Genomic DNA, 27,993 nt, shown 5'->3' with positions numbered 1-27,993 from the left:
GTCATTTCTTTAAAGAAATTTATTTGTCCCACTGTATCAGGAATGGGGAAATTACAAATCTGTGCAAACCATACTTTCATGAAATGGATCCTCGTACCGTATTTTTTAATACAGGCTAATTGCTGCAACATTATTCCTGCAATTTCAAAATCCAGCCAACACAGATACCTCTGCTACTCTGTTTTGGCCTTCAGAGCTGCTTCTTCTCTCAGGCGAGCTTTTTTTTCTAAGTTCAGGCTTGTTAAAGACTCGTTTCTTTTGACAGCCTAAAATGAAACAAATTTGAAAAAGGGTTTGGGGAGGATGTCATTACCCCACACTTATGTCAGCAGATTAACTAGGCCAGTGCAGTCCCAAAATGCTCTGCTGTGGGCACACTGAGCACGGAAGCCCCCCTCTGTGTGCCTTCTGCTTCCTCTAGAACTTCACAGTCCAATAGCCCATTCAGTCAAGCATAAGAGAAATGCCATACCCTCTACCTTTTTTCTGGCCTATTTCTTTAAATCCAGCTTCTTCCCTTATAATTTCTTCCCTTATCTTTTTCCTTTCCCACTCTTTAGTATTGAATACCTTTTTATTTCCATTTCTATCTTTTTTTTCCTTTCCCTGTTCTTTATTGCTACCATTTCTCCTTTCCCAACTCATTTGTATACTTTCATACCCTTCTAACTCCTTATTCCTCTTTTACCAAAAATATTCAGCTCTGGGATCCCAGACTTTACCAAATACTGTGATTAATGAGTCTCAGCAGTATCTGTATCGCACTACTCCATTCTTTGACAGCAAACAGGAGTAGGGGAGAGCCAACCATCCTCTTCCCGTTTACCTCCCTGTGAGCTGTTACATGCTGGTAAGTCTTACATAAGCAGACCAGTTTCCAAAGTTTTATACCAAATAAATGAAACTAGCACCCTATATATAAGGTGGGATTTTCTTATATCTGTGTAATTTCACATATAAAGAATTAGGTATGGGAAGGAGAAAGGGAATGGTAAGTTGATGGTGAGGACAAAACACAATGGCTAATTCCTCTCTTTTAAATAGCACTAAGTCTAAAAGTTCTCCACTCTAGTAGCACTTCCCTACTTGTAAGGAATGGATAGTTCCACGTCAAACAAATGAGATGGTTTTCTAGCACATAAAGGAGAGAAACTCTCAAAGTTCATGGTATATACCATTAGATGAGGCTAGAAGAAGTCTCAAGGGGTAACTCGTTTCTAGAGTATGTAGACTCAGCTTAGTACAATCAGGTATACAAAAGCAATGCAGACTTCTTGGAATTCTAGAAGTCCCTATGTCCTGTCCACATGCTTCTATAAGTTTCAGTCTGAGAACTAAGCATGAGAAGTCAAAGAGGAAGCCAGAAGAAAATCTGAAGTGGGGGAGAATAGAGATGTCAAAAGAGCTTCACTCAGTCCTGCACACTCGTCTTTCATGCTCCCAACAGGTCAATCTAAATGGTCAGTATTTTCTACTCCTGAAGTCTGAAGAGAGCCAGAAGTGCATTTCCTTTTACTCTGCACTCACTGGAGATAAGGGAAGTTAGTTACTGCTAGGTTGGTAGGAGAACCTTTTTAATATCTGATAATAGACACAAGCCATCTCTTTGCACATGGAAGCTGTGATTTATAAAATTAGACATGGTATTAAAATAAGGGTTTGGGGGCACCTGGGTGGCTCAGTGGGTTAAGCCACTGCCTTCGGCTCAGGTCATGGTCTCAGGGTCCTGGGATCGAGCCCCACGTCAGGCTCTCTGCTCGGCAGGGAGCCTGCTTCCTCCCCTCTCTCTGCCTGCCTCTCTGCCTGCTTGTCATCTCTCTCTGTCAAATAAATGAATAAAAAATCTTTAAAAAAATAAAAATAAATAAAATAAGGGTTGGACCATTGCTGCTGCATATAAAAAAACCCCTATATTTTAAGCACAAGATATTATTATTGAGAGTTTGGGAACTTGCAAACTTGGCTCTAAATTTTTATCCTGCCCAGCTATGTGACTTTGGGAAAATGACTTAGTATCTCTAAGCTTCAATTTCCTCTTTTATAAAGTACGGATAATAAGAGAACCTACTGCTTAGGTTCTTAGGATATTGTGATGAGTTTAACAGTGCCTGCTGTATAATGAGCCCTTAATAAGTAGGAGCAATTTTACTATCACCTCATTTAGGTCTAGATTCAAACTGTGGCTTTGCTGTTTAGGAGATGTGTGGCCTTGGGCAAATTAGCAGCGCTTTCTTAGCTATGTTTCCTCATCTATAAATGAGGTCCTAATAATAGTACCTATTTTGTCATGCTGCTGTGAGGTTCAAATGAAAGAAAAACCAAGTGCTTAGAAGACTGAGTATTCAATTAATGATAGCTATTAATAACAGTCTAGGTTAAAACAAAGATTTCTAGACTTGAATGCCTATGTACTTGTTTAGGAGCTATTGTCCTTACACATATGGCTCCATGTGGCCAAGCTTCAAGTCCAGAGCACTGACTAGAATGCTCACCAGGGCTAAGGCAGCTGGAGCATGGATAAAGACGCTCACTTACTGGGAGTGCTGTACAGACATGCCAGTGTCATCATTAGATACACCAGGGACATTTTTCTGGTTTCACATTACTTACGACATCTGTGATAACTAAACACTTTCTCTTTACTTTGTGTGAAACTAATTTAGTCCTTTACCTTGCCAAAATTAGGATTTGCTATTTATCCCCAGGCATGACATCCCAGGTTTGCCCCTACTGTGCCTCATTTCTTATCACTGTTTGTTTCTTATCATTTCTCATGTAGAAAGTAGCCCCCTCTTCTCAAGAGAATAAATAAAAGGGTCAACCCCCTGATTTCCTGTAGATCCTTTGTAGAAAACAGCGGCAGAGAGGAAGTTTGTGCTCACCTTCTTGCCCTCAATAACCATCCAGATGCATCCTGCCACTGTCAGGGCAATCATTGCATAGCTGACCTTCACTCGGATCTTGTTCTTTGCAGCATCAAGCATCTCAAACCTAGTAACACAATGAGATTATGAAGGAAAGTTAACTTTTCTCTTTCTGAAGTTGCCAGTAGGAAATAAAACTCTGTAACACAAGTCAGAAATGGAGTGGTACCACAAATAGAAAAAAAAAGATGTGGGCCTGGAAATCTTGCAGGATTTGGGGAAATGTAAGGGGGAATATGAGGCATTTTCACAACTCACCTTAAACTTATTAATAAAATCAAGTAAGATAGCACAAACTTTAAAGTAAGAAAAAGAGAAGATAGCATGAAGACAGGAAGTAGATCGAGGAACAAAGGGGGAAAAAAGGCAAGGGGTATTACTCTATGCTTGCTATTGGCTTGGAAGTCAATTTTGGCTTCCAAGTTTCACACTAGCAGCCAATGCTAAAGTGAAAACAGGAGCTGTTTCTCCCAGGGGGTTCTTAAGAAGATGCTACATGATATAGTGACTGTTTAATAATAAGAGATACTGCAGTGAACTTCATGAGTTTTGTACATTTCAACACAAATCACAGTTCAGAAAACAAATGTGGGAGAAAGTCAAACAATATGATCTTTATACCTAAGTTTTCGCTCTCTGCCTTGAAGCAGGAATAGTTTTAATAATCTAAATCTAATGCTTAGATTTAGAACCAGGTATAGATTCCAGAGACTATCTGAAACAGCAGAAAGATTCTTTAAGCAATACTTCCTCAGTGTTTACCTTTTAACTACATTTTGCTGAAATTGCATGACAGTGAACTTGAGACCGTGCTCTTTGGAAAGTTCCTCTTTGAACCTGCCCACTGAATTGAGACTGGTGTGCCTTAACAGAAAATTGAGGGTTGGATTATTGTTCTTGTGTGAAAGTGAAGAGGTCCACCAAGGGAGAGTCTAAAGGGAAGGCCACTGCACCCTTGTGAGTCTGTCTGTAGCCAGTGAGTTGTGGTTCTGTTACATGAGTCTTACAGATCCTCAGGGCAGGGCACGAAGAGTCCAAACGGAACCTTGAGAGAACACCAGCCTACTCCTAGGGGTGTGGATAGGAAGTGATTGTCTCGAGATGATGGGATTCAAGTGCTAACTTCCTTCTTTCTTTTTACCCCCGGATTTTTAACACACAATACTCTTTAAATCAGGAGGGAAAAAGTGCTTTAAAAATGCTTGGAAGGAGGTATAGGGTCCAGGCATGGTGGGAGAAGCCTGAAAGGATAGATGTTGTGATGTACGAGGGGACCCAGGGAGGCAGCCATGTGAACAGAGTTCTCCAGGCACTGAAGCTGGGCCTGCAGCACGGTGAGAGGAACCAAGGACAATTGCTAAGGACAATGGATTGCTCTATTAAGAGCATCTGAGAGTCCACCAACCACAAACTACCCACGTTGACAGTATTTTATGTGAACTGGCATTTCCAACTAAAGTGCTGTGATAGTCCTGAAAAGTAATCTATTTTACTTTTCATTAGAAGTATATTACATTTGGGGGCACCTGGTGGCTCATTCGGTTAAGCAGCCAACTCTTGATGATTTTGGCTCAGGTCATGAGCTCAGGGTTGTGGGATCAAGCCCTGAGTCGGACTCCTCGCAGAACATGGAGCCTGGTTGGGATTCTCTCTCTCCCTCTGCCCCTCCCCAACCTGCTCTTACGCCAGTGTGCTCTCTCTCTAAAAAATTTAAACAAATAAGTATTAGGGGCATCTGGGTGGCTCAGTGGGTTAAGGCTCTGCCTTTGGCTCAGGTCATGATTTCAGGGTGCTGAGACAGAGCCCTGCATTGGGCTCTCTGCTCAGTGGGGTGCCTGCTCCCCGTTCCCCCTCCCCACCCGCCTGCCTCTCTGCCTACTTGTGATCTCTGTCTGTCAAATAAATAAATCTTTTTTTAAAAGTATTATACATTAAAAATATTTTACATTATAGGGGCGCCTGAGTGGCTCAGTGGTTTGGGCTGCTGCCTTCGGCTCGGGTCATGATCTCAGGGTCCTGGGATCGAGCCCCGCATCGGGCTCCTTGCTCCGCAGGAAGCCTGCTTCCCTCTCTCTCTCTCTCTCTCTCTGTGCCTGCCTCTCTGCCTACTTGTGATCTCTGTCTGTCAAATAAATAAATAAAATCTTAAAAAAAAAAAAATTTTACATTATAAAAGTAAAATACATTTAAATAAGGTCATGAGATTGCCCTCCATTCTGTAGGAAGCAATCAGAATGGGCAAGTTAAGCAGCGCCTGTTCAGAACTGCCGGCATAAGGATGAACACTTGCCCAGGCTCATAGCAGAACATTCTAGGGTGACTCAGTAGGTAGTACTTTAGGCCTGAGGGGGATCCTGGAACCACCCGTAAGACAGACTGAGGAAAGTATTCCATGGCAAAAATCTACATAGCACCTATTAGGGCCATGGGTATGCAGCAGCTTGTTTTCTCCTGAAATGCTGTGGAAGAAATTAAGACACAGGCAAGAACTTAATATTAGGGGTGCCTGGGTGGCTCAGTCGGCTGAGCATCTGCCTTTGGCTCAGATCATGATCTCAGGGTCCTGGGATGGAGCCCCAAGTCCTGCTCCCTGCTCAGCAGCGAATCTGCTTCTCCCTCTTCCTCTGCCTCTTCCCCTGCTCCTGCTCTCACTCTCTCTCTGTACCTCCATCTCAAATGAATAAGTAATATTTTTAAAAAACCCCACCTTAATATCATTGCTATTTCCAGCTTGCTCTTATTTCCCAGGAGAGCACACTGTCATTTTGACCAGCAGAAGTAGAATGGCTATTAAAGCCGGTGTAAACAAAAAAAGCAATTAACACTTCTCTTCCTGGGAAAAGATAACCCTGAATGAACTCAGATCGTTTAAAATCGTGCCTTGAAACCAAAGCCGGAAGTTCAAGGAATAGGTTCTTACTAGAAGGAAATGTCTATGAGCTTTGTCCCAAGTCCCTATCTCCGAATGATGGTGCCCCACAGGGGAGATGGCACCTGCTTCTCAGAATCTCTCTTGGCCAAGATGCAAACCAGTCAGGGTCTTTAAAATCAGGCTAGAGCAATGGTTCTTAATCAGGGTTTTTTTTTTCTGTCCCCTCAGGGGACATTTGACAAAGTTTGGAGACCTTTTTCACTGAGTGTTCCTTGCATCCGCGAAATGAAAAGGCCAAGCGAGGTGCTGCTAAACATCCTACCATGTACACAACAGCACCCACCAACAAAGAACTATCAGGCCCAAAATGCTGATAGCACTGGGGTTGAGAAACCCTGGGTTAGAGGAATCTACACTCGTCCAGACTCTGAAAAAGTCGCAGGATCCTGGGAGGGCTGGGTTTAAGGAAGTTGGTGAGAGGGATAGGAAAGCATGCTTTCTGGGATCTCAGGAAGAGAGTATGTTACTCCTAAATACTTCTATGCTATTATGAATAAAAAAATAACCCTTTATTCAAGTACTGTTGAATACCTGAGTGGATTTTATAGAATATAACTATTAATTGTCAATGGCACCTAACTGATACACCCAGATTAAAAATAAGCTAAGAAAAGTGAACATTACTGCTTAGTCACATTCCTGTAGCTCAGGAAAGAAATCAGTCAATTGACTTCAGAGTACCCAACAGCTCTCCAGTAGGCACAACACAGCGTATCAATGAGATACAAGATCTTCCAGCACTAGTTTTTATTGCAGGTATTTGCCAAAGAGGAAACATTTTGAGATGTGACAACTATTCTAAAATTTGATTGAAAGTTCTTAGTGAGATTCCAAGGAAATGCTTTGCCTTTGAAATCAGCAAGGAAGAAAAGCTGCTTATAACCCCTACGTTCGGCACTCACGAGATAGTCTCTGGGATATCATCCTCCTTTTTGAAGCGGCCTGACCATATCAGGATCTTCCTCTCCCAGTTTGTAGGTTTGTGTAATGGCACTCTGTGGCTGTAAGTGTCTATGAGAAAAAACAAGACAAGGAATCTTATTTGAGGTTATGACTCTCAAATTTAGCAATTAAAAAAAATGCTATTTGTGCTTTTTTAGCTATTCATGAAACAGAAGCATTGAGAAACCTCAAGCTAATTTGAGCTTTATTCAAATGGGATTTCTTAGGATGCCTCATTTCTCAAATAAGGTTCCAAAATTCTGTGGGGACTGAGGTAAAATAAAAATATTTCTTAGCCATTGAAAGTTGAAAGAACACCAGAAACAAACGTAAAGGTAAAGATGAACTAAGAAGGGAACAATGAGAAGCTTATTTGACTTCAGTAGAAAAAGAGAAAGGTTATAAGGTAAAATAAGATAACAAAAGATCTTGAATGCCAGGCTACGCTTTTTAAACCTGATTTGGGAACCACTGTACACTTTGAAGCAAGGAAGAAGTTAATGTTTTAGAAGATTAATCTGCATAATAGACAGAAGAGAGAAAAGAAGGATAGAATAGAGTGGGCAACAAGTTCAAATGGGAAGCTGTAAAGAGAATGACGTGATATGTTCTGAACTGGAGTTGTAGCGGTGGGAACAGAGACAAAAAAGTCTACCTGAAGAAGACTGAAAGGGTTTGGAGGCTGATTAAATTAAGACCAGGAAGGGATCAAAGAAGAACCTCAAACGTGAATGAGTAAGACAACAGCAGTACTGTTAACCAAGACAAGGAGACTGTGAAAAGAACCAGTTAGGGAAAGGAAAAAGCATGTATGCCTTTTTATATAATATTGAGTCTAAATTTATGCCATCTGAATAGGTCTCATTAATGAAGTCAGAGTCGAGATAATCAATGGTGCAAAAGGAGAGCCAGTGAAGGTGATAAAGACCCAAGAGAGGGGACAGGAGAAAGGGGCAGCAGAGGAAAATGCAGTGGCAAAAGAGGGAGATGAATAAGAAAGGCACACAGCCACAGACTGTAAGAGAAAGTCTTTCAAAAAAAGATGTCACTGAAGGAACAGAAAAGTTAGGGAGTCACAGGATGTCAGTATTAGAAGGGACCCTGAAAATAATTTCATCCAACTTCCATGTACTGCCTACATCTCGTGCAGAGAGACCATCTCCTTGACTTTGCTGCCTCCATGACACACTCATGCCCACCTCCGCACCTTTGCTTGTGCTGTTCTTTTCGTTTAATCAGAAGGCAACAGCAAAGGAGCTGGAAAGTCCCTAGGAGAAAAATCCATAAAGAACTGAAGGTGAGAAAAGAGGTTAAAAGTATAGAAATAGTATTGCTCTAGTTTTATCTTTTAACCCTTCCAGCACTTAGCACAGCTCTATAGTTATTGTTTTTTTCTGCGTTCATTTTAAGTACATTAAAGACAATTTGGAAAGTACAGATGTAAAAAAAGACGATAAAAACTATCCCTAATTCTCCTGCCATAGCAGAATCACTGTATTTTTATTTTGGTAGTGTTTCCTAAGTCTTAACCCCATAAGTATGGGGGTTTATATATCTCTTTATATAAATTTACATATTTATATGGGTACCATGCTACACATGATATAAAAGTCTGTATCCTGATTTGTTCACTGACATTATGACAAACATTTCTCATGCCAGTACATGGTATTTATAAGCACCATTTCCTACAGCTGTACAATCTCATCAAGTAGATCTAACATATGGTTTAATCATTCCCAGATTATCTGACATTTAGATCAGTTCTCATTTTCCTATTATATGTAAAATATGGGAATAGCTTTATATTCAGAGCTTTTTTTCATATATAGGGATTATTCCTGAAGACAGATCCCCAGAAATGAAATACCAGGTTGAAGGGTATAAACATTTTTAAGCTCTTGATAAATATTCTTTTCTATTTACCAAGACCTGCCTGACGCTAGTTTACTCCCATGAAGAAGTAATAAGAAAATAGCTCATTGGAGCCCACAGTTTATATATTATACTCCTTGTTTCCACAGTGGACAGTGACAAGTGTTTGAGTTAAGAATAAGACTAATGATGGCTGAAATTAATGCCTAAGCCAGAGGCTAGCCCTAGTTTTATTGTACCTAAAATACCGTCTCCCAATTTGGTTCATCTTTGGGGTTCCTTGAAAGACCATTTCGAGATTTCTACTTACTTTGGTGCATCTATTCTCCAACAAAAAGTTCCAATCTAACCCTGGAAATAAGAGGTAAAAATGACAGACAAGGAAAATGAAGAAAGCACTGCTTCACGTGAGCCAATCTAAGTACAATCTGGGAGGCATGGACTACAAGATCGGGAAGGACGTAGGAACCCCTGGAACAACCTGTCTTTTAGGGTCTTTTGATTCCAAGTTGTTTCACTCTTTGGGAACTGCTTCATCCGTATCTGGAAAAATGAATAAAAACTTACAGGCTGGAGCTTTTGGACTTTCTTGTGGCTTGGCACAATATCCATTTATTCTCTTCAAATCAGAGTTTCTGGTAAGTCTTAGAGATGAGGAAGAACCTCTTTCATATAACCTAAAATAACTTCCTAGAAAAGACAAAGAAATGTTTCAGAGAAAGAAAATCTAATGTCTCAAAATGAAAAATGCCTATAGAATATATATTTCACTTATAAAAATTAACTCATTTAAAAAGTGCATATACTACTCTCTATGTAAGACAAACATATTTAAGATATGATACTTGGTGCTGTTTTAAACTATACATGTTTATATTATACATTAGCAATTTATACTATAAACATTTTATCAGCTGTAAGTTTTATAAAAGTACTTCTCACATGTATCTTTTCCTAACAATGGTTCTGGTGGAAATATTACATATTATAGCCCTGGGCAGTTAAACCAGATGCCAAGATGCCAGTACTGAAGTCTGGGTAGCCTGTAATGGCCAGCAAGTGGCTCTAGAAAGCCTTCTTCCACCCAAGCTGTAATTCTCCAACTGGAAATCAACTTTAGGTGTAGTCATGAATTGTGTAAAATTTTAAAACTATATATTTAAAACTGTATAAAACTGTGTGTGTGTGTATAAATTTTGAAAATCTAAGTACACATAGGGATCAATATTATAAATCTCCATGTACTTACCGCCCAGTGTCAACAATTAAGCCAATAAATACGGTTTTATCTGAACACCCCTAACTCTCAACTAGATTATTTTATTATTAAAGATTTAATTTATTTATTTTTGAGAGACATAGAGAGAGAGAGTTGGGAGAGAGGGAGGGAGAGGAAGAGAGAGAATCCTCAGACTCTGTGCTGAGTGCACAGCCCAACCCAGGACTCAGTCTCACGACCCTGAGATTATGACCTGAGCCAAAGTCAAGAGCTAGATACTCAACTGACTGAACCACCCACGCAACGTTTGATGAATTATTTTAGAGCAAATCCCAAATATCCCATTAGTTCATCTATAAATACTTCAGTATGCATCTCAAAACAGCAACTTTTCAAAACCACTATCCAGAATACCATTAGCTTAATTAAAAATATTAGCATGTGATGATCAAATAATATTAGCATGTGATGATCAAATCAAATTTCCCCAATGGGCTTGTAATTTTTTTTAATAGTTGGCTTATTCTAAATAGGTGCACACTGAATATGGTTGATGTGTCTCGTGTAGGTCTCCCCCTCCTTTCCTGTCATTTGTTGAAAAAGCTAGGTCATTAGTTCTACAGAATTTCTCTCATTTGGGATTTTGCTGATGGTGTCCCCTTGATGTTGTTCAACATATTCTTCTAAATTCTTTTCCTTATAAACAGATTTTTGAGGCTTCATCAGATTTTGAATTTTTAGCAAGAATATGCCATAGGCAGTACTGTGTATTCCTACTGTATCCTACTGTACTGATCCAACTGTATCAGTCTGACTCCTCATACCTTATAAAGACCACCACCACTGTTGACCTTTCATTTGATGTTTTTAGCAGACAATGATGATGTTACCTAGATCTATTATTTCAAAATGGATTGTAAAATGGTCATATTCTACATGAACTATTTGACTATCCTAAGGTAAAAGTCCACAAGAAATGTGGAATAAATTCTTGGTTCTTCCAATTTGCCAGTTTTCAAATTAATGGACTGCTTTCTTTGTAGCCGCCACAGGTAATAATTTGTTTAAAAATAAGATAAAGGTGGGGTGCCTGGGTGGCTCAATCGATTGAGGTTCCAACTCTTGGTTTTGGCTTAGGTCATGATCTCATGGGCTGTGGGACTGAGCCCCATGTCCAACTCCATGATCAGCAGAGGATCGGTCTGCTTGAAGATGCTCTCCCTCTACCCCTCCCCCCACTAGTATGCATGAGCTTGTACATGCGTGCTCTCTCTCGGATTAAGTGGAGAAAAGAAACAAAGAAAACAAATAAAAATAACACAAGGAACTCTTGCATTTTAACACATGTTCCCCAGCCCATTTGAGTCATTTTTATTTTTGATGCTCAGATAATCCCATTTTTAGTCACTAGGGACCCTTCTATGTTGGCTTCTGAGTACTTTCAACATGTGCTCAGTGATCATTGATACCTTCCTTACTTTCTGACATGACATTCCAGATTAATTTTGAATGCTTCTTGCCCCTGATTTGGAATCAGACATTCCTTTAGTGAGCTCTGGTTCCTTTAAAGAGGAAGTATTTTTACAGGTGCCTTAGGAAGGCTCATTATTAGTGAGTTTTTCATTGTTTCCATGCTGTCTCACTGAGCAAAACTAGGAAATTAATTCATCCTTAAAACAAAGGTATGCTTAAGAACTTAGTTTCGGGGGCTATGGGGCACAGTCAGTTAAGCATCCAATTCTCGGTTTTGGCTCGAGGTCATGGATTGAGCCCTGTGTTGGGCTCTGACTCAGCTTGGAGTCTGCTTGAGATTCCCTCTTCCCCTCTCTCTGTCCCTCCTGCCCATGCTCTCTAAAATAAAAATAAATGTTTCAAAAAAATTTAGTTTCTGTTAGCCATTTTCACTTTCAGCCTTAGCATAAAATTTTTAAATCAGTCATAATTAATCAGATTTCAAAGCACAGACAGCCAAAAATAGTTTGGAAGAGGATGAGAGAAAAGGGGGGGTGTGATTCTAAGTATGGGAGTCATGGTACGGAGAGACCAAGGCTGGTATAGGATTCAGAATCAGAATTACCCTACAATCCTAGAACATAGAAAAAGTGGAGCGCTATGAAGTACAATGGAACAGAAAAGACAGTTGGAAAGGCACCAGTGCTAAATCTGATTACTGTCTTGGCACTGCCTGATGCTCCATGTAACCAAAAAAGGAATGTCCAAACCTTGCCTTTAATGCAACAAGAATGTGCTCTCACAGCTATGTGGATAAAAGCTCACAGGAAAGTTCAAGTAGTTTTTGAAATACATTTGTTAATAGACAAATAGTCTGTACCTTTGCAGGTCCAAACTCCAACTTGGATATTTTTGTAGCCTCAGAGTTGGAGCAATAAAGGGAGGCAAAAGAGGGAATAGGAATAAAATATGGTTAGAGGTAGACTTCCCAAAGCTGGTGAGAAACATGATTTCTTCACTTTTTTTCAATTTAAAAGATATTTCTATAGACTTTATATGGACATGTTTATATTTGTATAAAGATTTTTAAAATAACTTATAGATATGTAACTCTGTATCATAAAATCCATTTTTTTAAAAGATTTTATTTATTTATTTGGCAGACAGAGATCACAAATAGGCAGAGAGGCAGGCAGAGAGAGAGAGAGAGAGAGGGAAGCAGGCTTCCTGCGGAGCAGGGAGCCCGATGCGGGGCTCAATCCCAGGACCCTGAGATCATGACCTGAGCCGAAGGCAGAGGCTCAGCCCACTGAGCCACCCAGGCAACCCTAAAATTCATTAAAAAAAATTTTATTTATTTATTTAATGGGGTGGGGGACAGAGGAAGAGGCAAAGAGAGAATCTAAAGCAGACTCCCTGTGACCCTAAGATCATGACCTCCGCTGAAACCAAGAGTTGGATGCTTAATTGACTGAGCCACCCAGGCACCCCAAATTCCTCCTTTTAAAGTGTACAATTCAGTGATTTTTAGCTTTATCACAAAATTGTTGACTGATCACTACCATCTAATTCCAAAAGATTCTCATCATCCTAGAAAGATGTTTCAGATTTCGATGAGGTCCAACTTAAGCCTTTCTTTGGTTGTTTGAGCTTTTGATGTCTTACACACGGTCACAAAAGCTTACTTCTATGTTATCTTCTTAAAATGTTATTGTTTTATTATCAACATTTAGATCTCATCGATTTTGAGCTAATATTGGTATATGATGTGTGGAAAGGATCCACCTCCTTTCTTTTGCAGGTTTTCAAAATTCAGTTTTCCTAGCATCATTGGTTGAAAAAAACACAAACAATTCTTCTCCCTGTTGAATTATTTTGGTACAAAGCAGAAAAATCAACTGACCATAAACGTGAGGGTTTATTTCTGGACTCTCAATTCTGTTCCATTAGTCTATATTCCCTTCTATTCTATGATGTATTAGCTTAGTGGTTACCTAGTCATTGGACAGAGATGTCCTCTGATGCTTTCCACCAAGTTGTTTGCCAGCCTTTGCCAAAGGGCTTCATGTGCCTGTTGTAGCATGCTCTGGGGTGGGTCGGGGAGAAGCTGTTTCCACTGAATTAGCTGAGTCAGGTGAAAAATAGGCAAGCCCGGTGAGTGGGAATTTCCAGTGAAGTGCCAGATAAGCTAATTGTAACAATTCTTGGGGGCTGGGGACTTTAGGGAGCTCCAAATCCATTCTGCCCTCTTCAGTGCCTGCTAGAACTGCAGGTTTTCATTGAGAGGCTATTCATTTTCAAGCTACTGGGAAGCTGACAGGTGACAGAAAACTGTTAAAGCTATTATAAATTTTCCTATTCTTACCATGATTAAGTCATTTTTCTTGGGTAAATGCTACTCAGATTATCACAAGCCTCTGGTTATTTCCTAGTTCTGAAAAAATTTGATTTTAAGGATTTTTGGCAGTGTTTTCATTGATTTTACTTTTTAAAGATTTATTTACTTGAGAGTAAGAGAGAGAGTGTGTGAGAGCGTGCGTGTGTGTGAGCAGGGGTGGAGCAGAGGGAGAGGGAGAAACAGATTCCGCGCTCAGCACCAAGCTATACAGGGCTCTATCCCACGACCCTGAGATCATGACCTGAGCTGAAATCAAAAGTTGGGACACTTCACCAACTGAGCCACCTAGGTACCCCTCATTGTTTTTATATAGGAGTGGATTTTCAGAGGTCCTCTTACATACTGGAAATTAGAACCTGTTTATATAAAGATTGTGGTTATTTGTCATCTGATTTCTTTCATAAGGGGCTACATTTATTTCATTTTCTAAATCTGTAATCCCAGAAGGCCTTACCCCAGTCTGGGTTAACCATGCCACCACTGCCACCTAGTGACAGTTAAGTGTGCACCAGGAAGAATGAATCACAGTGTAATCGATCTCTGATTCCTTCCTCATTTTAAATGTGGATAGTGTAGTATTTACTGCTCCAGCACTGATTTGAGGGATAACCGGAAAAATAACGGTGAGAGCATTTGGCAAGATGCTTGAAACACGGCAGGTCCTCTAAATTTTCAAAACATTTCCATAGCACTTTTCAATTTTACCTTTAGAGTAGTCAGAATTTCTCACCAAGGTAATTTTATGCAGTTACCAGGGCATGAAGATATTCTATAAAACTTTACAACAGTTCTTCATAGCTCTTGGGATTAAAACAAAATGCTGTAATGTTGTGAATCTCAAACATCAGTGTGCCAGAACCACCTGAATGGCTTGTTCAGAGTCAACAGTTCTGGGGTGGAGGATGGGAATCTGGATTTCTAACAAGTTCCTAGGTGAAGCCGCTACTAATGATTTGACACTACCGTTTCAGAACCACTATGCTTCGTTTTATTTATTTATTTATTTGACAAACAGAAATCACAAGCAGGTAGAGAGGCAGGCAGAGAGAGAGAGAGGAGGAAGCAGGCTCCCCACTGAGCAGAGAGCCCGACGCGGGGCTCGATCCCAGGACCCTGAGATCATGAACTGAGTTGAAGGCAGAGGCTTTAACCCACTGAGCCACCCAGGCGCCCCCGTTTTTTTTTTTAATTGTGGTAAAATATACATAAAATTTACCATTTTTGCCATTTTTAAGTGTACAGTTGTGTGTCATTAAGTATATTCACACTGTTGTACACCATCACCACCATCCATCTCCAGGACTTTTTCATCTTCCCCAGAGAACCCCTTATTTACCGTGACCTACAAGTCCCCATCTCGCACCAGCCGGCCACATTCCCTTCTTGCAGGCACAGAGACAGAAAGGAACAAGGTTAACTGGCAGTGAGCTGTAAGGTCCACAGGAAGTAAGAAGAATCAGGAATTATTTCCTTAGGTATTGCCCTTCCCCATCCCTCTTAATTAGAACAGAGACAGCTTAGGAGGAGAGAAGACAAGATGCCTCTCAGCTCAGTTTGGGTAATACTGACAAGGCAAAAATACTATTGTGTACCCGTAATTACTACCAGTCACATAAATGCATGTTTGGAGATATTCATTCAACAAATAATAACTGAGTACCTACTATGTATCAGACATTGTTCTAGACAATATACAAAAAGACAAAAATCTATGCTAGTAAAACTTATGTTTTCTACTGGAGAGAAAATATACATACATATGCACACATACATGCATATATACATATATGCACATAGAGATACACACACACACACACACACACACAGAGTTAGACAATAAATGACCGAGAGAGAAAATGAACACTGGGAATGTGACATGCAGAAGTGTTTGTGTGGGGGCGCCTGGGTGGCTCAGTGGGTTAAACCTCTGCCTTCGGCTCGGGTCATGGTCCCAGGGTCCTGGGATCGAGCCCCGCATCGGGCTTTCTGCTCTGCAGGGAGCCTGCTTCCTCCTCGCTCTCTGCCTGCCTCTCTGCCTACTTGTGATCTCGGTCTGTCAAATAAATAAATAAAAAATCTTAAAAAAAAAAAAAAAAAGGAAGTGTTTGTGTGCCTGGAATTGGGTGTGTGTATGAGATTTTAGGTAGACTAGACTAGCAGGGTGAGCTTTCTTTGAGAATGCCACTGTCAAAGGAAGTGAGGGAACTAGCTACGCAGATATCTGGTGGCAGGATATTCCAAACAGAAACAACTGTTAAGTGCAAAGGCCCTACAGTATATTCTAGGAACCACAAAGAGGAGGCCAGTGTGGCTGGAACAGAGTAAGGCGAGTAAGATTTGAAGTCATTGAAGTATCTGGAGTGGAGGTGAAATTAAGGACTTGAAGGCATGAGAAGTTTACCTAGATCAGAAAATATCTCCCAACTTTTTTCTTACTACAACTTCATACTGGATGCCAATAATTTTTACCACCCTAAAGTATAAAGGTTAATTAAAACATACAAATATGGTCATATTATATATATTAGAAATAACAAATGTAAAAAATTTAAAAAGCCTGAAATCACTAAAGAAAATTGTGAAGTACTTAATGTGATTTCAGTTATTTTGCAAGTACAAAAAAACAAAAGCACATAAAAGTTTTAGTGTCATTAAGACTTCCTTTTCTGTCTCAAAGAGATAACATATCCTGCCCTAGAGACATCCAAGACAGAAATTTTCCATCCTTGGTGGATCACAATTAAGAACAAACATACAAACCAAAAGAAAAAGAGCCCTTTAACCCTGTGGCTGCACTTGCAGCCTGCCCCTGGCTGACCGGTCCCGGATCCCCCAGGGACCTAACAGGAAGTCAAGACGAACCCTCACTCCTGCCTCTAAGGATGTCACTGAGGAATGTCTGGTTAACCTAGTGTAGAGGTTCTCAAACTTTATTGTGCCTCAGAATCACCCAGAGGACTTGTAATAGATTACCAGAATCCAGCTGCAGATTTTTTGATTCAGTGAGTATGGGTGGAACCTGAGAATTCCTATTTCTAACAGTTTCCCAGGTGATGCTGCTACTATTGTTCTGGGAGCTCACAATTTGAAAACCAGTATCTTACAGGTTTTCCTAGTAGCGGGAGACTGAAATGGGTCAGCTGGGATGAGTCTGGTTCAAGTACTGGCTTTTGTCTTGTTGCCCCCTCCTTTCCAACCTCATGATGGACAGTGCAGAGAGGTGGAGATGCTTTTTTTCTCAGAATCTTTCAACACTCCTGGAGAGAATCATCAGTGATGTGACCTTAGAATTGATAAAACAAGGTTCAGTGAATGCTATGGGAGAAAGAGGCTTTTAGATTATCTAATTTAGTGTTTTATAACCTGTGTGAAGACCAGTTGCCAAGTGTGTTTTAAGTACATTGCTAACTATGAAGGCCCTAATGATTTGCTTAAAAATAAAATCATGGCATTTGTCAAAACTCTTAAAACTGTATATCACAGACAGCTTTAATATATGCAAATTTTTAAGTATCAAGCAGGATGTTGGGACAATCCCAGAATGGAATGCAGATTGTGACAAAAGTATCAAACTGTACTAGAAATGTGTAACATGACCTAACCCCACAACCTTCAAGGTGGGAAAAAAGAAGCTAACCTAAGTTAACTTTGGAAACATCCTTTTGACCAGAAACTTTAAGACTAAAGATAAAAAGAACTATACATAAGCACTCTAGTTGGCAATTTGTTTCTTGCAGGAGTATGGGTTAACAATCCTGAAACTACAAGTATTCCAGGCCTGAACAAATAAGTAAATAAGTGGTAGATAATGACAGCCCAGAGAAAGAAGTTCCAAAAGCAAGGGGAGAAGGCTAGAATGAATGAGGTGCTGGATCAGTCAGAGAATTCAGAATAAATAGTTTTACATTGCTGTTTATTAACATATATAAATAAACATATATTTATTTATAGGTTATATGTTATTTGTATGTATTATGTGTATGGAGAGTTGATAGATGTAAGACAGATACAGACATAATCCTAAGTATGTGTGTACACACGGGTTAGTATACATACATGTATTTCCTAGCTCTACCCAGTGGGAGGGCCTGGAATCAGTGACACTTCAGTGGGAACAAGCACACTCAGTGTCCATATCTTGATTTCTAAATACCATTATCTAATAAAGGGAACTAGGGCTCCTTGGAGAAAAATGGCTGGTTCTAGGCTGAAGCCGAGAGAATACGAGATGAGTCTAGAATACCCTGTAATGCCAGAAAGGAAATATTAAAAAAACACAACAATGTTTTTGGATAGGGGCAAAGGGACATAAGAGCTGATCTGATACAGCCTAACCTGGAATAATTTAAGCAATAAAATAATGTAGTAATAGATTACAACTTAAGGTATACAATATACAAATCCATATTAATATAAATAATAATTGAATAAAAAAATGAGGGAGAAGGGACAAATCTTGCCTTTTGAGAAAAAAGATTTTCTTTCCTCCTGGATTCCTTTCCCCTTGTGGGAAAGTACAAGTTGGACTTTGGGACTTGTTTCCAAAGAACAGAGTATGGGAAGAGAGAAACAGTAACTTTACAAGGAAGGAACAAACTGACCAAGGTTAAAATCACCAGTCATGAATCATTTGGATACTGTGTACCGTCAGAAAAAAGACACTTGACCTCTGTGCTAGTTATTCTGTCGTCAAACCCATAACCCTAGTCTCATCATGAGAAAGCATCAAACCCAAACTGAGAGACATTCTACAAAATATCTGACTTTTATTCTTCAAAAGTATCACGATCATGACAATCGAATGTGAAGCTGTCACAGATCAGAGGAGGCTAAAGAGACATAACAACTGAATGTGATGTGGCACCCTGGAACAGAAAATGGGACATCAGTACAATAACCAGCGAGACCCGAATAAAGTCTGTCCTTTAGTTGACAGTAATATACCAATGTTAATTTTTTAGTTCTGACAAATACACTAGTTTTACAAGATGTTAACATTAGGGGCAACTGGGTGAGAAGTATACAAAACTCTTGTACTATCTTTGCAACTTTTCTGTAAATTAAAATTATTCCAAAATAAAAATATTTTTAAAAACATGAGTACTGGGGCGCCTGGATGGCTCAGTGGATTAACGCCTCTGCCTTCAGCTCAGGTCATGATCCCAGGATCCTGGGATCGAGCCCTGCATCAGGCTCTCTGCTCAGCAGGGAGCCTGCTACCTCTTCTCTCTCTGTGCCTGCCTCTCTGCTTACTCTGTCAAATAAAATAAATAAAATCTTAAAAAAAAAAAAAACGCACGAGTACTTGACTATTTAGTATATCTTGTTTTTACTTTTTACATGTTTTATAAATATTTTATTATTTACTTGATATTTATTCCTTTTTAAAATTAGCAAGATTTGATGTTATCTCTATAAAAATGTCATTCTCACTCATTTGCACTCCAATATGCTTTTGGAATGAGACAGAAAAAGAAAAAAATAGGATATAGTCAGGAATGTGCCCAATCCAAGGTAGACGAAAATGAAGGTCATCTGACTAATGTACACTGGTAGAAAGAAGATGAGAAAATTATACATGTTGGTATGTATCTTGTCACACCTCGCTATTCTCAAATGTGCCTGACATTGCCTGGGAGCTTGTTAGAAATGCAGATTCTTGGCCCCCCACCCCAGACCTACAGAATCTGAGTCTGTATTTTTCTTTTGTTTTGAGAATCGGAACAATTTTAAGTCTCAGGAGGACAAAGCTAAAGGTATGCTTATCCTGACAACTGCAAAGCTCATACACCCTTCAGTGAGACATCCAAATGATTCATATGAACATTAAATTTTGAGAAGCAAATAGATACCCATATTCATTCAATAATTAACGAGTACTCACTATGTGCCAGAAACATGGAGACTAATACCACATATTCTAAAGTCTAGAATGGTACTATTTATTCAGCCTCAGCTGGGAGCTTCAAAGAAATTCAAGTTCTCAGACTCCACCCCAAACCTTCAGAATCTCCTGGAGTATGGCCTAGGAAAATGTTTTAATAAGCCCTCTAAGTTGATGCTTATGCACACTAAAGTTTAAGAAGCAGTGTTCTAGAAAAGTGAATTTCAAATCGTGCATAAAAGAATCACGAAAGTTCTAGAAATTGTGCATAGAAAGAATTGTGCATAGAAGAATCACCGAAGTAGCTTTAAAAAATTTAAACAATTTAAAATTTTTTTAAAATATTTTTTTAAAAATTAAAAAAAAATTTTTTTTTAAATGCACAAGTCCATCCAATTAAATCCCAATGTCTGGGAGTAGGAGTCTGGCATAAATATTTTTTAAAATTCTCCAAGTGATTCTAATGTGCTGCCATGTTTGAGAATCACTGCTCTTCAACATCAGTGGGAGTCCCTGGAGCACAGGTCACGTGGATGACCAGGGCACCTCCAGAGCTCAATACTGGTCTCTGGCAGAGTTCAAAATCCCTCTTTTCAACAACTCATTTACTGAAAAGAAGTTCTGTTTTATTTCTAACTTCTGCAGATGAGTAACATATAGCTCAAGTTTGGAATCTCTGTAGAGTTGTATACCCAACTTTCAGATTTTACAAGAGCATGTTAGACTCCTACACTACTCAGTACTTAACGGCATGCACTGTCAATTGTTCTACAGTTGTCTTACATCCTCATCCCCTTTGGAAAAGGCTCTATTTCACATCCCTCCTCCAGCCTCCACAGCAGCTGACTACCCCTCATGGGGAAAAGACCACTATCTGACTATCTCAGAATGAATGATCAGAGCCCACCAGGCTGATCCTACTATGCTGCTATGAGACTGTTTGCCCAACCACCTTCTCTTTTCCTAGTGTACCAGAAGGCCAGGAGCTACCATGACCCTGCCTGGGAGAAACAGCTTGTTTCTGGGGAACAATGTTCCCTTTTCATATCGTATGGAAAGATTTTTTTTAATCTAAATACTTAGGTGAACGGTTCTCATGTTAGCCCACAAATGCCTATTTAATCCTCCTAGAATTCAAATAGGATATTGCTAGTCCTAAAATGTTTGCTATGATAGGGAAGAGCAAATCTGAGGAAGGAAAACTGAAAGGTTGATTTGAGAATCAAATCATTTTTAAGTGTCAGGAGGACAAAGCTAAATGTATACTTATCCTGACAACTGCAAAGCACATACACACCCTTTAATCAATACTATATTTTATATCATTACAATGAAACTGTACGTCAAATGTTTGTAGCCACTCAGTAGACCTAGAAGGAAGAATGACTAAGTGAGGGTAATTATCTTGCTTAGAGAAATTACAGATCTCATCCCTACACATTTAAATTAGAGAACCACTGATTTCGTTTCCACATTATAAGCAAAACTGGGCTACTCAGTTTTGTTGTGAGCTGGCCACAACAAAACAAACAAATGAACCTGAGATATTAACTTACTCTGAGCTTTTTCAATGATCAGGTTTGATATTTCCTATCTGCAATTATTCTGAAAAGGATGGAATATTTTGGCTTCACACTCTGATTTGCCCAGCTCTTGTATGCAACAAAGATTTCCAAATCTGCCTGCCGGGCTCCCATCACTCACAAACCTGCCTTCTTCTATGAGGTCCTTGCTGATGTTCTATGGCTTCGAATTTAAGTTAAGTCTCTAGACTAACTCACTCTGAATCTGGGTACTGTGCTTATCCATGTTTCCCCCACAGTAAGATACCTTTTGTCTGCCAAACTCCCAAAAGGATTTGGGAAACAGAGCAGTTTTAGGCAGGAAAAAAACACTAACAATGGTGATTTCATAAAGGAAATCTAAGTGCAGGATGCAGGATGGGCCAGGGGCGAGGAACAAGTCGGGGTAAAGGGAGCAGGAGTAGCAAGACGTAATTATGGAAACCTCCTTTTTGGTGGTGTCACAACACTGTAGTTCAAGTGGGTTGTATAAAGGAAATAAGACAGCTATAGGTCCTAACAGAGAGGACCTAACAGATGACAAAAATACTACGGAGGAAAAATGGCAAGAGAGATGGACATTATGAACTTTTGTGGGCTGAACAGAACCCTAATCACCATTTGTAACATTTCTTCTATGGGAAAAAAATTTAGAGTTCAAAAAATAGATTTAAAAATAAACCTTTGAAACCTGGCCAGTTTTTAAGTGGGGAGGAAACTATCTGGTGGCCAAACTTTAGTGAGATGGGGCCATTTCTTGGTGATTTTTTTCACTCCCATTAACATTCCAGCCCATTCCCAAGAGTGGTTATTTGAAACTCTCTTGGCCTTAGCTGTTGACCTAAATCTGCTTTTTGACAGGAACTGATTCCCTTCTCCATCTATTTCTCATCCTTCCCTTCAGGTTTATAAGAACACTAGGCCTTCCTTCACTCTAAACTAGTGAACTGTTCCATCTGTGATCCCTCTTACTAAAGGATGTTGTACCAAACTTATCTTGCCACCTCTAGATCCTTCCCTCAGCCCCTTTCCTGCCAAATGTCTCCCTGCCCTTAAAAAAATAAACTTTAAATTACAAAAGTAACACTTGCTCATTACAGAAAATTTCGAAGCTTGAAAAAAGGTATGAAGAAAAATAAAAACACCTATAATCACATCATCCAGGGATAACACTTGATATATCTTTCCCAGACATTTTCCTATGCTTACATATAATATACACATTTTTCATAAATAAGTACTACTACACCTTGCTTATGTCAAAATACTTCTCCAAGATATTAATTAAAAATTGCTTTTGACAGCTATATAACAACCAACATATGGATATAAGCTGAATTCAATATTCCCTTGTCTTTATGTTTCCCAATTTCACTACTACAAATGAACAGTTTTATACATAAATCTTTGAGGATGTTTCTGATTATTTTCTTATATAGAATCCTGGTAGTGAGGCGTTAGCAAATATGAACCTTTTTAAGAACAGAACTGCTTTCCAGAAAGGCAGAACCGGATTTACATTTTTACCTGTAGTTGATGAGAATTCTTATCTCATTATACCAGGGTGGCACTGAGGGCAAGCTATCTTTGACAAAAAACAAAACAAAAAAACAACAACAAAAAAAACCAATTAATTGTTCTCAACAGTTTCTATAAATAAAATACTAATCTCCTTCCTTTCAAAGTTCAAATGAATAAATAAGTGGCATGTATTTAACTTATTACCTTGGCCTCACTACCCACACATTTTACTGTAATGTTTCTTCCCCCACTCACGTTACTAAAATTGCTCTAACATTAGTGATCTCTTTCTAGTCCCATGATTATGTTTTTTAGAATCTCATCATTAGCTCACTTGATTCTACTCTTCCCATCTTTAAAGCCATTTGACTCTACTGACCCCTGCAAGGCCTCTGTCTCTCCTAACATTTTATTGCCACATTCTCTCCCTTCAACTCTGAAGGGAGTTACATTATATCAGGCCTTACATTATATCAGGCCTCCAAGACTCAGTCTTTGCCTCTATCCCACATTCATCTGCCTCGGGGAAGACTCCCTCCTTTGTCCCCTGGTCTTTGACTAAGAGGTCCCATATACACCTATAACTCAGTGCCACCTACCACTCAATAACACATGACCCTCTCTGCCACAGCAGTATCCCTTCTTACCTTCCTTACTTCAGACAACAGGGCAATACTCTTTCAGCTCTCCACACTCAAAAACTTCAGTCTCCCTTAAATCACCCTATGTCTCACAAAGCCGCACTGATTTCTTCAAAAACACTTCCTAGATATATTCCCTTTCTGGCACTTCCATCATCAACTCACACATGGATTTCTGCAATATCTTCACAGGATGTAGCTATTCATGTTGTATGCAGCAACCATGTTAATTTTTTTTTTTTTAAAGATTTTATTTATTTGTCAGAGAGGGAGAGAGAGCGAGTACAGGCAGACAGAATGGCAGGCAGAGGCAGAGGGAGAAGCAGGCTCCCTGCCGAGCAAGGAGCCCGATGTGGGACTCCATCCCAGGACGCTGGGATCATGACCTGAACCGAAGGCAGCTGCTTAACCAACTGAGCCACCCAGGCGTCCCACAACCATGTTAATTTTTAAAAAATGTTTCTTTAATGACTTCTGCTGGAAGACTTCCTTTTGCCCAAATTCAAGTGGTTCAAAACCCTCAAAGGCCACACCTTATCTATTACCTCCTAACTGAAATCCAAGGTAACCCTTCCTCCTTACTATATTTTCTCCTTCCACATCCTTTCCAGACTCATTACTGCCCCTACCTTTGCTCCTGTCTCTCTCCTATGCCTTCTGTTTCAACGAAGCCTTCGGTAATTTTAACCTATACTTCAATTCCTTTCTCAAAACCAGTGCTATGTTGGGTCTTGGGAGGAGGAGCTCAGTGGGGAAAAGCCCTGATTTGTAGTGTTTGTCAATAACCCTCACCACAATAGATTTTAAGCTACCAATATAACATGACTAATTGGGAAAAGATGTGCACAAAGCCAATAGGAATTGGCTCCAAGGCACCAGAGCAGCACTTAAAATCTGTTCTGCAATCCAGAACTTAATATACTGTCATGCATAAGCTCTCCAGATGTATTATAGAGGTATATTTGTTCACTGCAACAAACTCCAGCTCTAGGAAGAGTGAGAGTCCACTCATTTTAGAGCTTTCATAGTGTACAGGGCACATAGTGTGTGCTCAATAAAAACCTGATGACAAGACCTGGTGGGAGTGAAAGCCAAAGAGCAGTAAAAATGGGCATGTACTCATTTAGGGTTGGTTAGGAAGAACCAACAGAAAGGTCAATGAAGGAGTAGAATGTAGGTGAAATAAAATCAGAATGGGAGTCAGGAGATATTGGTTATGTCCCAGCTTTGTACCTGTATGACTCTTCTGAAGCCAAGTTAATTTCCCTCTGAAGCCTTAAGTTTCCTCACCTATAAAACTAGGGGGCTAGACTACAAGACTTAAATGTTATCTGATTCTAATGCTGTGGAATGTCAGTTAAATTGACAAGGACGCTGTCTATGGTGCACTGTATTGGTATAATAATGATAATAACTAAATCATTTAAAAATCTGTTGGTGGGTGCCTGGGTGGCTCAGTGGGTTAAAGCCTCTTTGCCTTTGGCTCAGGTCATGATCCCAGGGTCTTGGGATCGAGCCCCGCATCAGCTCTCTGCTCAGCAGGGAGCCTGCTTCCTCCTCTCTCTCTGCCTGCCTCTCTGCCTACTTGTGATATCTCTCTCAGTCAAATAAATAAATAAAATCTTAAAAAAAAAATCTGTTGGTAATCCAGCAAAGTTTAGGACAAAAAAATTTTTCTGAAGGTATGAAGAAACATTTTTGTAAAGTCATTCCATTCTTTTGACTTAATAATTATTCTGTAGAAAGTAATAACTTATTAAAAATAATAATTTTAAGTTAATTTAAAAAATTATTAGTTATTTAAAATAACTAAAAATAATTATCCCGAAGAGGGGCGCCTGGGTAGCTCAGTCGGTTAAGCGTCTGCCTTTGGCTCTGGTCATGATCCCAGAGTCCTAGGATGAGCCCCACATGGGCCTTTCAGCTCAGTGGAGAGTCTGCTTCTCCCTCTACCCACCTCTCCTGCTTGAGCGCATGCACTCTCTCTCTCATAAATAAATCTTTAAAAAAATAATAATTATTCCATAGAATATTACTGCCTGTCAGTGAGCTGGACACTGATAAGTGCTAAGCATTTAGTGAAAACAGTTTAGTCTCTACCCTCATGCAACCCACAGGCGTATGGGTCAGTAGCCATTTAGGTCCAAATCATGTATCAGTGCCTTTTAACTTAAAGAGCACAGACTGCTCTAAGGAATAGATGCAAGCTATGGATCTCTCTTCCCAAAACATAAAAAATGAATACAATTTTCAGAGGTTCACAGGACCACTTATCTGTGAAAGGGTCCAAGAACCACAAGTTAACAACTCTGACCTGTACCTCCAGCTACAGCCGCAAAATGAGAAACAAATTCACGCTCATAAAAACCTGTACTGTTTGCTAAAAAAATACAGCACAGATTACTAACAGAAACAATTTTTAAAAAGGTCCGTTGTTTAAAGGATTAAGCTTTGGCTCTTTGAAATTTCACTCACCTAGAGTATCTTATTCCATATAATATTCTGGATAAGTGAAGCATGCCTAGATTAGGTTTCTATTTGATCTGCCTTTCCTTTGGTTAAGGTTGCCTGATAAATCAGTCTTCTTAGGTGAAAATCCATTTGCACATAAATGTGTGCTTCCATTTCACAAGTAAATCTATTTCATGACTCTTACATTTCATATCAGAGAGACTCAATTAACCATGACAAACACATACACAATACACACATATCCTGAATAAGCATCTTGAATGAAATAAAGAGCACAAGTTCTTGAATTAGAAGGCACTTACTCAACTCCTGGCTCTAACATTTTTCGGCTAAATGATCATGAACAAGTCATTTAACCATCTGACCTACGTTTATTCACTTGTACATTGGAAAACGGATGATAAGACTTACCTAAGAAGGATACTATAAGAAATCAACCAAGTAAAATAATGTATGTCAAAGTATTTAGCTATAAAATGGACACAAGTAGGTGAAAGGGCAGATTGCTTAGAGTTGCTCACAAAACATCAGACATTCAAAGAAGTTCCTTTGGAAAGAGTTCTTCATAAAACATTCTTAGTGGATCTAACTGGAATAAAATAAATTGTTCTTAAATTGCTCAAGGAATTTTGTTTTGACTGAGTGCCCAAAAGTGAGGTTCTTAAATATCAAAAGTCTGCAGAGAGGCTTTGGAATCTTTATAATGCTTAAATATATTTTCAAGGCAGGAAGATAAACTACTTAAAACCATAGGGTCTTAGTTCCTTTATAGTCGAAGTCCCTTCTACTCAATGTATTTTAGCTTTTTTATAAAGCATTGGTTCTTTGATTTACCTTGTTAATAGCTAACAGATCAAAAGGATGTACACAAAAGATTTTAGGGTAAATTAGTTCAACAGAAGCTAAACAAATCAATGAAATCAATCTCTTTTTAGCGGAGGAAATGTTTATTTTAAAGGAAGTAAAAAATATTCTCCAGTTTGAGACATGTTTTCCAGTCCACTCTCCACTGGAACACAAAATAAGGATATAAAAGGTAACTTTACACAACTTTAAATAATTCATTTACATATGCAGTGTACATTTACATTATTTCAATAGGCAAGTCTGGGGTGATTCTTCCTTTAAAATTTGAAGTAAACAAGTTTTTAATAATTTGTTACCAAGAAATAAAATATCAGTCATTACACCTTACCAAAGTTCATAAAGGTGACCAAAAGTGTTTCACGCAGGTACCTAGAAAAGAGCCAAGCAGCAAACATTCTGATTTCTCAGCCCCTACTAAGCAAAGGCTCTGCTGGTTCCCCAAGAAGACAAATTAAGCTCTGACTCCAAATACTCATTATACAAATGTCTACTAGAAAAATAAACTGCAGATTCTACGTAACACTTAACTGTCGAATTGTTTAAAAGAAATGTATCCCCCATTTTAGGAAAACAATTAGTATTATTCGGTAATACTTTAAATCCCTTTCCTAAACAGATACTAAGTGAGTAGGAAATTCTAGACTCTAAGTTTTCTCTGAGAGCAGGTGTAATAAGCTCTTGAGATGGTGGAGGCAGGGGAGACTCAAGACTCCAGTAGAGCTACGGACAGGAGAGCTAAGGGTGGAAAGTTGAATTAATCAGGAAACGGGGGAGTTCCAGGGTGGCAGTTGCATTAAGCACTGAGCTCAAGAGGACACTGGGGATGGGGGTTCGATAAGGATCGGGGAGCAAGGGCTCGTCAAGTTGGTGGGAGGTGGGTGGATGGAGAGCCAGGCGCGATGGTCACTCTGGGCCAACCCCTACTACCTGCTTAGCAGTTGCTCGCTCAGGCTTGGCTCTCTCCCGTCACTCCAAACAACTTCGGAGTGTGCGGTAAAACCGAGCAACTACCAGACCTGGGGAAGCTGCACGATTCCTCAATCTCCAAACTGGCTTCCCAACCTCCCCAAGCCCGGCCCGCGTCTCACCCGCTGCCTGGCGCAGGCCGCGCAGGCTCCCCATGGCCGCCTACTCCGCTGACCCGACAGCGCCTCCCGGGCGGTGACAGCGCGGGCGCATTCAATGTCACCGAACGCCCGCAATGGGCAAGAGGCGGCGGGCGCAGGCGGGCGGGACTTGGGCTATTTGAGCGCCGACCGAGCGGGTCGGGCGTGACGCGGCGGGGCGTGTGGGCGGGGCCTGCG

The 27,993-nt window shown here is 39.7% G+C and overlaps 1 protein-coding gene across 3 annotated transcripts; it reads right to left on the bottom strand.

Annotated features, from left to right (window-relative positions):
• Window positions 1-4: 4 nt before the first annotated feature.
• Window positions 5-27,993, bottom strand: FAM162A (family with sequence similarity 162 member A). 3 transcript variants are annotated; one of them, XM_032334976.1, is made up of 6 exons: window positions 27,778-27,993; window positions 27,018-27,058; window positions 9,241-9,363; window positions 6,759-6,867; window positions 2,883-2,991; window positions 5-266 (listed from the first exon to the last, which is right to left on the bottom strand). In XM_032334976.1, the coding sequence occupies exons 2-6, from the start codon at window positions 27,025-27,027 to the stop codon at window positions 174-176; spliced, it is 444 nt and encodes a 147-aa protein (XP_032190867.1). In that variant the 5' UTR covers window positions 27,028-27,058; window positions 27,778-27,993; the 3' UTR covers window positions 5-173. The 3 variants fall into 3 exon arrangements, with proteins under 3 accessions (XP_032190867.1, XP_032190865.1, XP_032190863.1); XM_032334974.1 differs by lacking the exon at window positions 27,778-27,993 and adding an exon at window positions 27,706-27,765; XM_032334972.1 differs by lacking the exon at window positions 27,018-27,058 and having other exon boundaries at window positions 27,778-27,984.

This window comes from Mustela erminea, chromosome 1 (genome assembly GCF_009829155.1).
Source record: "Mustela erminea isolate mMusErm1 chromosome 1, mMusErm1.Pri, whole genome shotgun sequence".
Classification (NCBI taxonomy): Eukaryota; Metazoa; Chordata; class Mammalia; order Carnivora; family Mustelidae; genus Mustela; species Mustela erminea.
Note: the sequence above shows the minus strand (reverse complement) of the source record. Positions and strands in the feature narration are given on the sequence as shown.